The sequence below is a fragment of the Macrobrachium rosenbergii genome, chromosome 41 (assembly GCF_040412425.1).
Source record: "Macrobrachium rosenbergii isolate ZJJX-2024 chromosome 41, ASM4041242v1, whole genome shotgun sequence".
NCBI lineage: Eukaryota > Metazoa > Arthropoda > Malacostraca > Decapoda > Palaemonidae > Macrobrachium > Macrobrachium rosenbergii.
Genome location: NC_089781.1, coordinates 36,226,695 through 36,242,515, shown reverse-complemented (window position 1 = coordinate 36,242,515; position 15,821 = coordinate 36,226,695). Strand labels below are relative to the sequence as shown.

Below are 15,821 nucleotides of genomic sequence, written 5' to 3'. Positions count from 1 at the left end.
ATATATATATATATTTATATATATATATATATATATATATATATATATATATATATATATATATATATATATATATATATATATATATATATATATATATATATATATATATTATCTTTTATACATATATCATCTACGTTATTATTATATATATATATATATATATATATATATATATATATATATATATATATATATATATATATATATATATATATATATATATATATTTATATTCTGATGCCGACTGGAAGAATGAAAATGGATTTTTTTGTCAACTGCCTTAAGGGCCAACACCTAGCGCTCAGAATATAAGCAATAAATGTAATGAATAGACCGACTTACCTTGATATCACATCTAAGTAAACAGAGAAGTGGAGGCCGCCTTTTTTAAAACCAGTCAATACTTTAAACTGAATTTATTTACAAACTGAGCAATCAGGAAATTAATATGAAAGAGGTGGCTGAGCAGCAAGCAAGCACATTCAGTGTGCAATAAAAGCTAGAAAGCGCGTAGCAAATACTGAATCTGAAAGGACTACAGCCTGGAAATAGTTTGACACACAAAAGAATTTCTGCTGTTGAACCTGGTTGAATGATTGTGGGTAGTTCGGGCAACTGTTTGCAAAGGGAGGACTGTGTTCAGCGCCCATGGACCGCTTAATCAGAAGACTCTTGCACGTGGCAGTTAAATGTCTAAAGCTATTTTGGTTCACAAGGGCAGGGGCAGACCACGCAAAGAGCCAGATACCAGGATTTTGGAAGAGAATTCCAGGTTAGCATTCAAATCAAATGACTTTCTCTCACATGAAATTACTTATGCATGATGGAGGAACCGATCATTTAGATTTGATTAGCACATGGTAACACTATGGTAAGAATGCTCTAATTATTGTCACTGAACTAATTTAATTTGACCTTGGGACAAGTCATGAGGGCCAAATGTGTATACTAGGCTGATCGGAAGCAAAGGGGCTTTGTTTTATGAGAATGAAAAGTTGGAAATACTGAAATGGAGAGAAATTCACGAGAAGAAAAAAAAAGAATCTGGCGTTAATTGCAACTTCAAGACGTACCTTATTGCATCTGTTCATGGAGATCGCTTGCAAAAGACGAATTTCGGCCACAGAAGTCTCGAAATCTTGCCAGTATGAAAGGAAGAGAGACCGCACCAACTGAGTGCTTTTGCAGTCCGTGATGGAGTGAGCAGTAAGGTCATGATCTCTTCTCATTCGATTTTTAGGGTTGGGTTCAAGGACATTGGTCGATCTGGACGAGGCAATCACAGCCAGCACAAAGTTCAAACAGGAATAGGTCTTATAGCTAAGTCTCTTAAGGGTCAGCATAGCATCCCAATTACAGCCCTGGCTGGTCTTTCTGCCCCTAATAGCTTTCTAACCCCCAAAAATCAAACGATACTGGGGCTAAGAGGTCAGTACGGTTCTTCCCCCCCAAAATCAGGCTATATTGGGTAGGCCTACATAAGTTCACCCCCCTTTAGTGGAGTCTCCTCTAGCCGCCATTAAATTTGATTTCCTAGCTAACAGGCTGAAGGGACGAATTTTATAAATATGTGAAAATATAATTATATATATATATATATATATATATATATATATATATATATATATATATATATATATATATATATATATATATATATATTATATATATATATATATATATATATATATATATAAAATATATATATATGCATATATATATATATATATATAATATATATATATATATATATATATATATATATATATATATATATCATTATTATATGAATAATTCTATATATCAGCAATATATATATATATATATATAACATTAAGTCAGCAAATAGCTGTTCTATATATATAAAATTAGCAGCAAATAGCTTTTTCGCCTGTTTAGAAACAGAAATTCCATTTGCATGCGATCACGAGTGGGATCAGCATATGCCAATCGATGACTTGGGCAGTGGTCTGATCGGGAACATGAAGTCAGTGCCTCTCTGTATGATGGAAAATTCCCGGGGTCAAGCCATTGTACATTCCAGTCCGGTGGAAATGGGATTTTGTGGACATGACATGGAAACGCACTGCCTGTGTGGGTTACAGTAGGCTTGGTGAAAAGAATCTTGTCGAAGATTGATCATTCTGGTGTGCTATGCCAATTAGAGAGGTCATGCTGTTCATGCTTGGGAACGAGCTTCCCATTGCTGAGAGTGAGTAGATGTAAGGGACCGCATGGCGGTCCTATGGGCACACATGCGTGTGAGTCATCCATCGAACAAAACAAGACAACAAAGCATCCCGCTCTCTCTCTCTCTCCCTACCGTTCGTCAGCAGCGATCGCTCGAAGGAACGCAACTTCTACCATACAATATTCCTGTTTATTTTTCTCTAACCAATGTTGTCTTGATTCATGTACAATCACCACTACTTGCATTGCCATGCAAGCATTCCGATCATGTACTCATAATATTCCACCAAATCTTCTGTATCAAACTGTATGTATGTTTCTGTTTGTGAAGATGCCAGACGTCTCACCATTTCGCATATATTATGCTACTGCATTGTATTCATTAATCTGTCTCAAATCTCATGCAAATGTCCATATGTGGAATTTCCTGGCCTTTCCATTGACATGTTTTATCATTGTACATTTATATTGTCTCTCGCAATCGCCATATGTTTGTCTGTCGACAAGCACAGGTGTCCGAAACATAATCTCTGTTTTGTCTTGTCTGTGTGTAGAAACTACATTGCGGCTCGTACCAGCCAATAACAACCATGAAGTTTCTGTACATGTATTCAGTAAGAAACCAGTAATAAACTAGACAACATCCAGCCAGTATGTCACTCAATACCTTCCTTACACTGGTGACCCCAGAGTGACCCGAAGGAGCTGATGGTAGACGTCCGACCTACGATGATGACCCATGCACCAATGAACCCTTTGCCTCCTCCTTGACTCAGCCTCCCGTCATTCCCGAGCCTTCGGTACATGTCCGACCCTCTGAGATGACCCAACCCACCACCGGAGCCCTGGACGCCTCCTCCAGGCAGCCTGACGCCGCCCCCAAACTCATATTGGACGAGCTGACCAACGAAGGACCAGCCGACATCATCCTTCAACCTGCTGCCGTCCCCCTCGAGCTGGCTACTGAAGGATCAGGCAACGTCATCCTTCAGCCTGCTGCCATCCCCATTGACCTGGCTACCGAAGGATCAGCCGACGTCATCCTTCAACCCGCTGCCGTCCTTCTCGAGTTCCTGCTGGCCGGCGTCACCCTTCAACCTGCTGCCCACCCAAAGCCCGAGCCCTTTTCACCCATTCGAATTGTCAGCAAGACGATTTCCGCTATCGAGGCCTTGCTTGGTGGGGGAGTATTGTAAGGGACCGCATGGCGGTACTATGGGCACACATGCGTGTGAGTCAGCCATTGGACAAAAGACAACAAAGCATCCCACTCTCTCTCTCTCCCTCATGTGCGTCAGTGGCGATCGCTCGAAGGAACGCAACTTCTACCATACAATATTCCTTTCTATTTCTTTCTAACCATTGTTGTCTCAGTTCATGTACAATCACCACTACTTGCATTGCCATGCAAGCATTCCGATCATTTACTCATAATATTCCACCAAATCTACTGTATCAAACTATACGGGGGGGCCGGCTGCGGCAACGACTGTCCAGGTGGAGGGTGCGGTGCAGTGACGTCTGTGTCCTCCTCCAGGAGGGCGGGCTTGACGCTGTCTAATTGACACCCAGTCATTCTTCCCATGAAGGGCGAGCAGGAATGCCTTGTTGTTCCTCTCCAGCACGTGGAAGGGCCCCCTGTAGGGCCTGATCAGTGGCAGGTGGACGGCATCATCCCTGACGAAGACGTGGGTAGTGGAGGACAAGCTGGGTGGCGTGAAGGTGACCGACCTGTCGGTATATGTCCGCTTGCAGGGGGCGAACTTGCCGACTATGTTGCAAAGCCTCTGGACAGATGGGCTGTGGTGGTCCTCTGTAACTAGCTCGCCCGGGACCACGAGGGGCTCGCCGTAGGTTTTCTCAGCAGCGGATGGGGCGCCGTCGGCCCTGGGGGCGGTTCTCAGCCCGAGGAGGACCCACAGCAGCTGGTATTTCCAATCCTCGGCGGTGCAGCGGGCCATGAGGGACGCCTTCAGGGACCTGTGGAACCACTCGACCAAGCCATTAGCAGTGGGGTTGTAGGCCGTGGTGGTGTGATGAGTTATCCCCAGCAGTCGTGCCAGGGCGGACCACAACTCGGTTGTGATGTGGTTCGGGACGCCGAAGCGGCTGATCCAACTTGAGAGTAGGGCCTTGGCGCATGCGCTGGCAGTGGCTTCTTGCATTGGCGTGGCTTCGGGCCACCTTGTTGAGTGGTCGACCACCATCAGGAGATATCTGGCCCCAGCTGACTGGGGAAGGGGCCCGACGATGTTGACATGAACATGGCCGAACAGCCGCCCTGGCTGCGGGAACTTGCCTACTCCAGACTCAGTGTGACACCCCACTTTGCTGGTTTGGCAATGCAGGCACTGCCTCGCCCAGGTCCTTGCATCCTTCTGCACTCCATGCCAGATGAACTTCTCTGACAGCAGCTTGGCCATCGTCCTGACGGAGGGGTGTGATAGCCCGTGGATGACGTCGAATACCTGGCGGCGGTGGAAGGCGGGCACCAGGGGGCGGGGCTGGCCAGTACTGACGTCGCAGAGGAGATTTGGGCCCCCGGGGGGAAGGGACATGTCCCTCCACTTCAGGGATGTGATGGCGAAGGCGTTCTTGGCCTCCTGAAGGCGTCGAGGGGGAAGCCTCCAGAATCTCATGTGTGTTGGGGGGCCCTTTGTTTTTATGTGATGGTAGATGCCACGTTTGGCTGGTACCTGGCGGAGCTCGGGCCTGAACATGTCAGGGAACTCCTCAGCAGCTTGTCCTGCCAGGCAGGGTCCCAGGCAGGGGAGAGTGCGGGGCACGGGCAGGGGTGTGGAGGAGCGCGAGAGCCTCAGCATGGGGGCAGGCACAGGTGATATGGGCGGGAGGTAGACATCCGAATCCGTGAGGTTAGCAGTTAACTGAATGAGGGAGGGGATGTCTGTGTCCATGCTCGCTCTTGCCCTCTTAATTGGAGTGGGATACTCGCATCAAAACGCACTTGGAAGCGTGCCGTATGAGTCCGTTAATGATGCTGGTGATTTGCTGATGAGAGTCATCATGCCCGAACGCTGGTTACAACGCCATAGTAAGACCGTTAGGGGCGTGGGTAGTTCCTGAAGCCAAGACTGAGTCGCTGTATGAGTCCACTAATGGCTCCGGAAACCACTCCAGGGTCACCACTTTAAGAGGTGCAAAATAAGACGAGCAGGAAAAAGGTACTGCTGATTTATTGGTGACCCAGGCGGTTTATATAGTGGCAGACTGACGTCGCGCCACGGAATACAATGAGAACAAGGGTGACCTGAGGTCGATAATAATTAATAATAAATACAGTGAATGAATACACTTTGAATTATACAAATGGACAGAATTGAAGTCAAATACAATCTTGATGCCTACAAAAGAAGAATACATGATATACAAATGGAGACAGGTAAACAATTATATACATAGTTTAAATGATTGGATTTGCGTGACCCGTCACGCCAGGTGTGACGAATTGTAGAGGCAAAGAAAATGGGACGTCACCATAGAAAACTTGCTCAGCAGAGACTTTACAATATAATGGTCTTAAAGTGTAACTTTTTATATTTTTGTTTCCGGCGGTTTTTTTTTTTCAGTGACGTTGTTGACCTTTATTTATACTTTCAACATAATTTTTTTTAAGTAATGCAACCTGTTTTAGGTCATTTGTGCTTCCTTTACTGGAATAGTGTTCTCCAGTGTGGATGTCTGCTTCTGCCAGAGATTTATCTCTTTTAGATAGAGTGGTTTGTGGCGGTAGGTTTCTGTTTCCCAGTGGTAGCAGTTATGAATTAGACCATCGACAGATGGTCTCTTGTTTTTTCACTTTTTCATAAGCTGTATTTCAACAGAAATCTTTCACTTTCACAATTGATCCCTGGTCCCCTTTATCTGCTGAGAGCAACCACATTCGCTGAACAGCAGCACCAAATGTGCCTCGCTGTCGAACTTCTCAGTTCCAGAGGTCCTTTATTCCTCACACCGTTGGACTGTGTGGAACAGCCTCCCAGGGGATGTCTTGCAACTGGAACTTCAGAAGTTCAAGCGAAAATACAATGCATTACTACCCTAATACTATTCTTGTTGCATTTTAATACATTTTTATCTATTTATCTATTTATTAATTTTTTTTTCTTTTTTAATACTTATAAGTGGGATCTCATCTTTCTGTATTTCCCTTTGCTTCCTCTCACGTCTTCCTAATGAACATATTCTTTGGAATCTTGAATTTCAAGTCAATGGCCCCTGTGGGCTTGTTCCATATGAATAGGTTTCATCTACTGAATAATAATAATAATGATAATATTTATTTTGTTACATAAGATTTGTTTAATATTATTATGATGACAATATTTATGTACATACGAGTATACCACGAACGTCATAGTACAGACGACCTAGTTAATGTATTTGAATATATATATTATTAAGAATATTCCTTCCTATGGCACCTTTCCCGCAATAATTTAAAGTAAAAGGACTAAGTAACTCAATAAGGTAAATTTAGAATGATTCACTGTAAGGAAATTCGCCCCTAAAAACCTCTCACCACTGCCTTTTTGGGGGAAAACCCCTTTAAACGCCTTTCTTGTCCAAAGTGCTGTCGGAAATCCCTTAATTCCAGGTGCGGACCCGACCAGAGCCAATCATCGCCCGAGGCAGGCCAGCTGGCGGGCTGACCACGTGCGCGCCATTTGAAATTGGAACCATGCCAGTTTTGAAATTGGAACCATGCTGCCTGCAGCTATTCCATTGTGGGCAGAGTGAACTCCATCTATCAACTGCCATCTATGGGCTGGCAGTATCCAAAGTAATTTTCGTTGTAATTAATTCCTTGCCCTCCCCTCGTTGGCTATAAAGGGCCTTGGTAAAGAGGAGCGTTTATCCCTCAGAATTGTCAGACATAAATAAAATCTTAAATGCACATTGTTTAACATACCATTGATAGATAGATTACCAGAACTTTGCTTCTTGTCCCAAAATAATGTTTGCCTACCTGAAAAGAAGAATCAACTGCCTGATCTTTTATGATAATGTGGCATCACTGCAATAATATTTTAAAGTCATCCCCAAAGTAATTTTCGTTGTGACAAGATTAATCTCGGGAAGCCTCCCCCTCTCCCCGCTCTCCACACCCATTCCCAACCGTCACACCCCTGAGACAAGACTGCTGGCCCTCATAAGAAGAGAACTTCAGCTCATTGTTTTGCAGTAATTTTTTCATATTAAAGAAAGGTAAAGTACCAGGTTCAATAAATTAACTTTATTTTCGTGAATCCTAAGAAATCAGCCACGTTTCCTGTTCTCCTCCAACTGTGTTCCCTTCTTTCATTAGTGCGATATAATTACAGTGAGACCTGTATTGCTTTTTATTTTGTGCTGTTTAATTTGCAAAGCATTTACGAGAAGAGTGACATAATCGTTTGATGTTTGAGTCACTGGAATCGAGTTCAGTCTAGGCATCTTCTGTGCAATTCCCTGATCCCTTCATTATAGTGTTAGTTCGGTTAAGTAACCGTGAGTGTTTCGATTGCAGGATAGGACTACCCAACTGTGGATCTGCGTGTCACTTTGTGTGTGTAGCGGCCCTCACTACTTCGTTTTCAGCACCTTTTGGAGCGGGAAACCCAATATACTCCCTCCAGGAAATTCCCCGTCATTTACTCTCACCTCATTACCCCAGAATTACGCTACCATTCTTCTGATGTGTTTTCTTTTGTAAATATAATGAATTAAGTTAAGCCCCAGAGTTTATCTAATCACTTCCCCCTTGGAGTAGCCATTCAGGTGTATTTTGTTGTTTGTAATTTTAGCTGTCCCCAAGGGCAGAGTCCAGATTTTTGTGGTAATTAAGGTAAGTTGCGTATCATCTTAGTATACCTCATTAATCTGGCAAGGCCCTAGCTTTAATATTAAAACACTGGCTACCCTATTGCCTAAGATCTCGCAATCTGCAACGTCACAGATTGAGTCCTTACCCCTTTTGGCAACATGCAGTTATCAGCTAAGAGCTGAATGCGAGATAAGAAATGAACCCTCTTAATTAGCGTAAATTCCCCTATAAGCTCACAAGTGATCGATTTCCACAGTGTTATTGTGTTTATTTTTTGTTAGGTATGAACACAATCGTGGCTGAAATAGAGTTAGGAATTGTTAGAACACATGCATGCATCCCATTTATAAAGAAGAGAGAGTTATTAACCTTTACACAAGATTTTTGTGCTATCGCATGTTAGCTGCATGTTTTAAAACTAGGAAGGTAGGGAGCGACACTCAGTGAAGAGTCAATAAAAGGAATAGTGCCCTTATTCCTTTGTCCACGTGATAAGGACAATTTGAAAGTCCTGAAATACTAGCTAGGCACACATTACAGCCACGTGGCCTTTCAAGAGGTGCAAAAGAAACGAGCAGGATAAGGTTACTGCTAATTTATTGGTGACCCATGTGGTTTATACAGCGGCAGACTGATGTCACGCTGCGGAATACAATTAGAACAAGTGTGACCTGAGGTTGATAACAATTAACAATAAATACAGAGAACGAATACACTTTGATTTATACAAATGAGCAGAAATTGAGTTGAATACAATCTGATACCCGAGAAAGAGGAATACACGATATACAAATTAGAGACAGGTAAATAATTATATACACAGTTTAAATGATTGGATCTACGAGACCAGCCAATCCAGGTGTGGCGAATCGTAGAGGCAAAGAAAACGGGTCGTCACCACAGAAAACACGCTCAGCGGGGACTTTACAAATACTCCCCCCAAGACGTGGGTAACGTCTGATTAGTCGGCGTATCTTCTGGGGCGCTGAAGGGTGCCGCGGCTACGTGAAGACAGCAGGGGAACACACTGTGCATGGGGGCGGCTGGCTGTGGGTGTGGGCGGGTGCTTCCGGGGGCGGCTGCATGTCTACTTTTTACAGGTGGCCGGCTGAGGCGACGACTGTCCAGGCGGAGGGTGTGGTGTGGTGTGGTGGCATCTGTGTCCTCCTCCAGGAGGGAGGGGCTTGATGCGGTCTACCGACACCCAGTCGTTCTTCCCGTGCAGGGCGAGAAGGAATGCATTGTTTTTCCTTTCCAGCACGCAGCGGGGCCCCCTGTAAGACCTGGTCAGTGGGGGGCGGACGGCGTCATCCCTGACGAAGACGTGGGTGGTGGAGGACAAGCCGGGCAGCATGAAGGTGACCAACCTGTCTGTATATGTACGCTTACAGGGGGCGAACTTGCCGACTATGTCGCGAAGCCTCTGGACAGATGGGTTGTGGCGGTCCTCTGTCACTAGCTCACCCAGGACTATGAGGGGCTCGCTATAGGTTTTCTCAGCTGCTGACGGGTCACCGTCAGCCCTGAGGGCTGTTCTCAGCCCAAGGAGGACCCACGGCAGCTGGTATTTCCAATCCTCAGTGGTGCAGCGGGCCATGAGGGACGCCTTCAGAGACCTGTGAAAACGCTCGACCAAGCCGTTGGCTGCGGGGTTGTGGGCGGCGGTGGTGTGATGAGCTGTCCCCAGCAGCCGTGCCAGGGTGGACCACAATTCGGTTGTAATGTGGTCAGGGATGCTGAAGCGGCTGATCCAACTGGAGAGTAGGGCCTCGGAGCACGCACTGGCAGTGGCTTCTTGCATGGGTGTGGCTTTGGGCCACCTTGTTGAGCGGTCGACCACCGTCAGGAGATATCTGGCCCCGCCTGACAGGGGAAGGGGCCCGACAATGGCGATGTGAACATGGCCGAACCGCCGCCCCGGTTGCGGAAACTTGCTTACCCCAGACTCGGTGTGACAGCCCACTTTGCTGGTTTGGCACTGCAGGCACTGCCTCGCCCAGGTCCTCGCATCCTTCTGCACTCCGTGCCAGACAAACTTCTCTGACAGCAGCTTGACCGTCATCCTGCTGGAGGGGTGGGACAGCCCGTGGATGACGCCGAACACCTGGTGGGTGCGGGAGGTGGGCACCAGGGGGCGGGGCTGGCTGGTACTGACATCGCAGAGGAGATTTGGGCCCCCAGGGGCGAGGGGCACATCCCTCCACTTCAGAGACGTGATGGCGGTGCGGTAGGCTGGAGTCTCTGGGTCGGCAGCCTTCTCCCTGGAGAGGTCCTTGTAGTTGATCCCGAGCTGCACCACGTTAAGCTCGATCCTGGAGTGGGCGTCTGCCACAGGGTTCTTCTTGCCGGGGAGGTATTTGACTGAGCAGATGAACTCCGCGATGGCCACGAGGTGTCGCTGCTTCTGGAAGACCATGCGTCCTGGTGGTCCGTGTAGATTGTGAAGGGTGTGCCCTCCAGGATGAACTTGAAGTGCCGGACTGCCCGGTATACTGCGCAGAGTTCCCTGTCGAAGGTACTGTAGCGGGCCTCTGCGGGGTTGAACTTCTTGCTGAAGAAGGCGATGGGCTGGGGGACGCCATCGACAACCTGCTCCAGGACGGCTCTGCATGCGACATTGCTGGCGTCCGTCGTGAGCTGGAGGGGAGCGGTGGGGTCCTGGTGGGCCAAGGCGGTTGCCTCCGCGAGGGCGGCCTTCATCAGGGAGAAGGCCTGCTGCTGGCTGGGTCCCCACACTAAGGACTTTGGTTGGCCCCTCAGGGTTTCTGTCAAGGGGGCCATGGTGTGTGCGATCCCAGGGATGAACCTCCTGTAGTAATTCACCATCCCGAGGAACTCCTGGACGGCCTTGATGGAGGTGGGGACGGGGAACCTGGTGACGGCCGCGACCTTAGATGTGAGCAGGCGGACACCATCCGGGGATATCTCGTGGCACAGGAAGTCAGCTTTTTGGACACCGAAGGTGCACGTGTCGAACCTTACGACGAGGCCATTCTCCTGCAGGTGCTGCAGGACTGCCTGGATGTGCCTCTGGTGCTCTTTGTGGGACCTGGAAAATATAAGGATATCATCCACATAGCAGACGTAGAACTTCAAGTCCCCCAGGATGCTGTCCATGAGCCGCTGGAAAGTCGCCCCTGCGTTCCTCAGGCCGAAGGTGGAGAAGGCGAAGACATAGGACCCGAAAGGCGTGATGATGGCGATTTTCAGGACATCCTCTGGCGCAACTGGTACCTGAAAATAAGATTTCAAAAGATCCAACTTAGAAAATATTTTGGCCCCGTGGAAGGAGGCTGTGAGATCCTGTATGTTCGGCAGGGGGTAATGGTCAGGTTCCGTTGCGAGGTTGAGTCGCCTGTAGTCGCCGCAGGGTCTCCATGAGCCATCCAGTTTCTGCACCATGTGGAGAGGGAAGGCCCACGGGCTGGAGGCCTTCTTGCATATTCCCATCCGTTCCATTTCGGCGAAGGCGTTCTTGGAAGCCTTCGGAACATTGCGTGTGTAGGGGGCCCTTTGTTTTTATGTGGTGGTAGATGCCATGTTTAGCTGGGGCCCCTGGTACCTGGCGGAGCTCGGGCCTGAATACGTCCGGGAACTTCTTCAGCAGCTGTGAGTACTGGTGGGGGGTGACGGAGCAGATGGTAGGCGCTTTGGGTCCCGTTGCTAACGGGAGGGACTGGCAGGAGTTGGTGTCGAGGAGGCACTTCCGACTGACGTCAACTGCCAGCCCGAAGTGGGCAAGGAAATCCGCACCCAGGAGCAGGGTCCTCACGTCTGCGACTACAAAGTCCCAGGCATACCTCTGGCCAAGGATGGAGATCAACAGGAGCCTGGTGCCGTAGGAGAGGATGGGGGACCCGTTGGCTGCCGTCAGGAAGGCAGCTGGGTCCGGTGATCGCTTGCCGTCCTCTCTGGACAGCGGGAAGATTGATCTAACGGCCCCTGTGTCGACCAACATCATCCTGCCGGAGACGGTGTCGTGGACGTAGAAGCCTAATGGCTCTGGGCCCCTGGGTTCTTCTGTTGCCATGGCGGCCTGTCCTGCTGGCCGCCGCCTCCCCCATTTTTTGGACGGGCGAATGCACACGGCGGCTGGCAGTTCCGGGCGTCCTTGCCGTACCGACTGTGGTAATAGTAAGGTCCCAGTGGATTCCACCTGCTGTGAGACGGTGGGCGCCTCCTGGCGACGGCACTTATCTCCTCCTCTGAGCCCCCCACCTGTTGGATGGCGCTGATGAGGTTTGAGGGCACTGGTGCCCGCTTCGTTGCCTTTACAGAGTCAGTAAGCTGCTGCGCCGTGCGGATCAGGACCTCGAGGGGCATGGCATAGGGCTCTGGGATTTGAGTGCAGACCTCCGGGAGGAGCTGACAGAGGAGCAGCTCCCGCGACAGGCTTATATCAGGTTGCTTTCCACTGCCATCGGTGTCAGGGAGGGTGAGGAGGTCCTGTATCATGCCCCATGACTCTGTGACGCTCTGATCCTGCCGTGGGCTGACGGCGAGGTCGAGGGCACAGGCGGCCTGCTCGGCGACCGGCAGGGAGCAGGTCTCGAGGAGGGACTTTTTTAGGAGGTGGTAGGTGAGGGGGCGTTTGGCGGAGACCCACGGGACGAGTTTCTTGTAGACCTCCTCCAGCAGGGAATTGAGTACTGTGTCAGCTTGCAGTACCACGTCATTGAGTTCCGCCACCTGAATTGACTCTCGACCCTGTACAGCCACGCTGACGGGTTCCCCTGAGTGAAAGGTGGCAGCTTTATGGCAAGAGCGGCTCTTGCTTGTCCTGCCGGACAGGTGCCCGGTCAGGGAAGCATGCGGGGCGTGGGCAGCGGAGTGGAGGAGCGCGAGAGCCTCAGCGCGTGGGAGGGCGTGGGTGACGTGGGTGGGAGGTAGACATCTGAATCCGCGAGGTTAGCGGTTAACTGAACGAGGGAGGGGAGGTCAGCGTCCATGGTCGCTCTAGCCCTCTTAATTGGGGTGGGATACTTGCGTCAAAACGCGCTTGGAAGCGCACCGTGTGAGTCCGCTAATGACGCTGGTGATTTGCCGACGAGAGTCATCACGCCCGAACGCTGGTTACAGCACTGTTGTGAGTCCACTAGGGGCGTGGGTAGTTCCTGGAGCCAAGACTGAGACGCCGTGTGAGTCCGATAATGGCTCCGGGAACCACTCCGGGGTCACCACTTTAAGAGGTGCAAAAGAAACGAGCAGGATAAGGTTACTGCTAATTTATTGGTAACCCAGGCGGTTTATATAGCGGCAGACTGATGTCACGCCGTGGAATACAATGAGAACAAGGGTGACCTGAGGTCGACAACAATTAACAATAAATACAGTGAATGAATACACTTTGAGTTATACAAATGGGCGGAAATTGAGTTGAAGACAATCTGATACCTGAGAAAGAGGAATACATAATGAACAAATTGGAGATAGGTAAATAATTAGATACGCAGTTTAAATGATTGGATCTACGAGACCCACCAATCCAGATGTGGCGAATCGTAGGGGCAAAGAAAACGGGTCGTCACCACAGAAAACCTGCTCAGCGGGGACTTTACAGGCTAACCCAGTCCAGCAATTTTCATATCGCTGGAGATAGGATACTCTCTCTCTCTCTCTCTCTCTCTCTCTCTCTCTCTCTCTCTCTCTCTCTCTCTCTCGTAGAGGTTAGGAATTCGCTAGGCAAAGATATTATTCTTCCTTATTGAATAAATCTCATAAATCTGTAAAAATTTGTTCAGGCCATGTGAGCCGAAAATCGTGGTTATTACTCACATTTGTTAAATTCCTCCATAAAAGATATGCACATGGTAAATTACATTCAATCTTTCTAGTAAACAAACCGTGAGAAAAAGGAAGCATCCATTCATTCATTACCCCATAAGTGGGGAAAATCTTCCGAAATTTATTGGTCGTCTCATTAAAATTTGCGCAAAGCTTCGCTCAGCCAGGTTTCAGCTAAGCCGAGACTGCGTTGTATTTGCTTGCTGTATTTGTTTGTTGTTTTTCTTCGTGTGCATGTACTGAACTGTCCCCTGTCCCATGGGTTCGCTAAAGTAAACAAAATCAGGTCTCTAGAATAAAGTAAATATTTCCTTTCTCCATTAAGCACGTGAGATATCATTAGCAAAAAATTGGCCCGTGCATGGTAAACTAAGGATTTTTTTGTGTGTGTGTACTCGTCATATTCTACCAAGTTTTCATTTTGTGCTTTTGAAATAAGCACATTCTTTTCTCATTGCATTTTATGCACTTTTTTTTCTCTCTTAGCTGAGGAGCCAGGTACATTGTTTCTCGCATTTAATTGCGAATTTCTCGAATTACCACTTCCCATTTGCCGAGAGCAATTTTATAATATTTGCTGCCACCGCCAGCATAAGCATTCCTTCGGGCACTGTGACTATTTATGTGAGCAAGTAAATTCAAAAGCATATTAAGCGGTATCCAATTCTACGTAAGCCTGTTATTTTAATTCTGCCAGCTCTGACAATTCTCTGCAAAACATTATTTAGGGCTTGCATTAAACCTTGTGCTGAAAAATCCAAGTCCATTCTGAGACTTTATATTCGTGTATTTCACACACATTAAAGTCCTACGGGACTGATTATTAAAGTTCATTAGAACAACCTTAAGTCTTCTTAGACATACTGAATTAGTTCATTAGAACAACTTTGAGCCTTATGAGACCCCAAGTCGCTCATTTAGCACAAACCCTAAGTTCTCAGGAACACAATCAACCACGTTCAACATGCACAAACCCTCATTCCCCGTAACGCCTTAATTTTACGCTACAGCCAGCCAAGTCCATGCGTGTCATAAAATCCAGTTACGTCTTCAAGACACATTAAAATCCGTTCATCACAAACAAAATAAGACTTATTGAGACATATTAAAAATTCATTCTTCACAAACAAACTATATAAGTCTTATAAACATACTTAAAACCAGTTCATCACGAACAAACTTGAGTCTTTTCAGGCATACTGATTATCTAAAGGGTCACGCCCAGATAAGTGTTATCTCAAGATGTCTACGACATCCAGAGCCAGCAAAATGAGGACTTCAAGTTCTACATGTCTGCTGGAAAGGACATGGAACTGTCAGGACAAGCCCTGAGGGATTGGGTCCAAGAGAGAGTAGACAATGCCAAGTCGGAAAGAGAGGCAGAAAGAATAGCCCGGGAGAAACAAAAAGAGTCAGAAAGACAAGAGAAGAAGAAAGAAAGAATAGCCCGGGAGAAATGAGAAGAGGCAGAAAGACAAGAGAAGGAGAAAGAAAGAATAGCCCAGGAGAAACGAGAAGAGGCAGAAAGACAAGAGAAGGAAAAAGAAAGACAGAAGGAGGAAGAAAGAATAGCCTAGGAGAAATGAGAAGAGGCAGAGCAACAGGAGAGGGAGAAGGAAAAGCTCATCAGCTGGTAATGGCAGCTCATGACATGTACAACACAGCAACTCAGTCAATCCTCAACAGTGTAAGCTCCCTCATAAGGAAATGGGATGAAGCCAAGCCCGATGCCTGGCTCAACCATATTGAAAAGGTCCTGACAGCCTATCAGCCCTCTACTGAAGAAGTGTCTCTGATCCTGGGATGGCACCTTGAAGGGAAAGATGCCATTGCCTTCAATGCTCTCTCTCCTGAGGATCAAGGAAATCTTGCCCTTGTCCTCCAAGCCATTATAAAAGCTTTTGAAATAACTCCCGACTGTTGGAGGAAAAGGTGGAGAAATATGCCCAAAGAATCAGGCCAAACCTGGTCTGAGTGGATCTTCAAAAAGACCTAGAGATGCCACTAGTGTGGAGGACAT

At 47.5% G+C, this 15,821-nt stretch overlaps 1 protein-coding gene across 1 annotated transcript; it reads right to left on the bottom strand.

Annotated features, from left to right (window-relative positions):
• Nucleotides 1-9,104: 9,104 nt before the first annotated feature.
• LOC136827085 (uncharacterized) lies at nucleotides 9,105-15,821 on the bottom strand. The gene is made up of 6 exons (XM_067084839.1): nucleotides 15,767-15,821; nucleotides 12,138-12,750; nucleotides 11,373-11,979; nucleotides 10,995-11,251; nucleotides 9,957-10,782; nucleotides 9,105-9,578 (listed from the first exon to the last, which is right to left on the bottom strand). The coding sequence occupies exons 1-6, from the start codon at nucleotides 15,819-15,821 to the stop codon at nucleotides 9,105-9,107; spliced, it is 2,832 nt and encodes a 943-aa protein (XP_066940940.1).

Bases quoted from the DNA above. Each gene is read 5' to 3' on its own strand.
- LOC136827085 (XM_067084839.1), bottom strand. From the start codon at position 15,821: ATGTCCTCCACACTAGTGGCATCTCTAGGTCTTTTTGAAGATCCACTC. The intron at 11,252-11,372 runs GCGACTCAACCT...TCTTATTTTCAG, and splicing joins AGACCCTGCGGCGACTACAG to GTACCAGTTGCGCCAGAGGA. The intron at 9,579-9,956 runs GTAAGCAAGTTT...TGGAAATACCAG, and splicing joins GCTGTCACACCGAGTCTGGG to CTGCCGTGGGTCCTCCTTGG.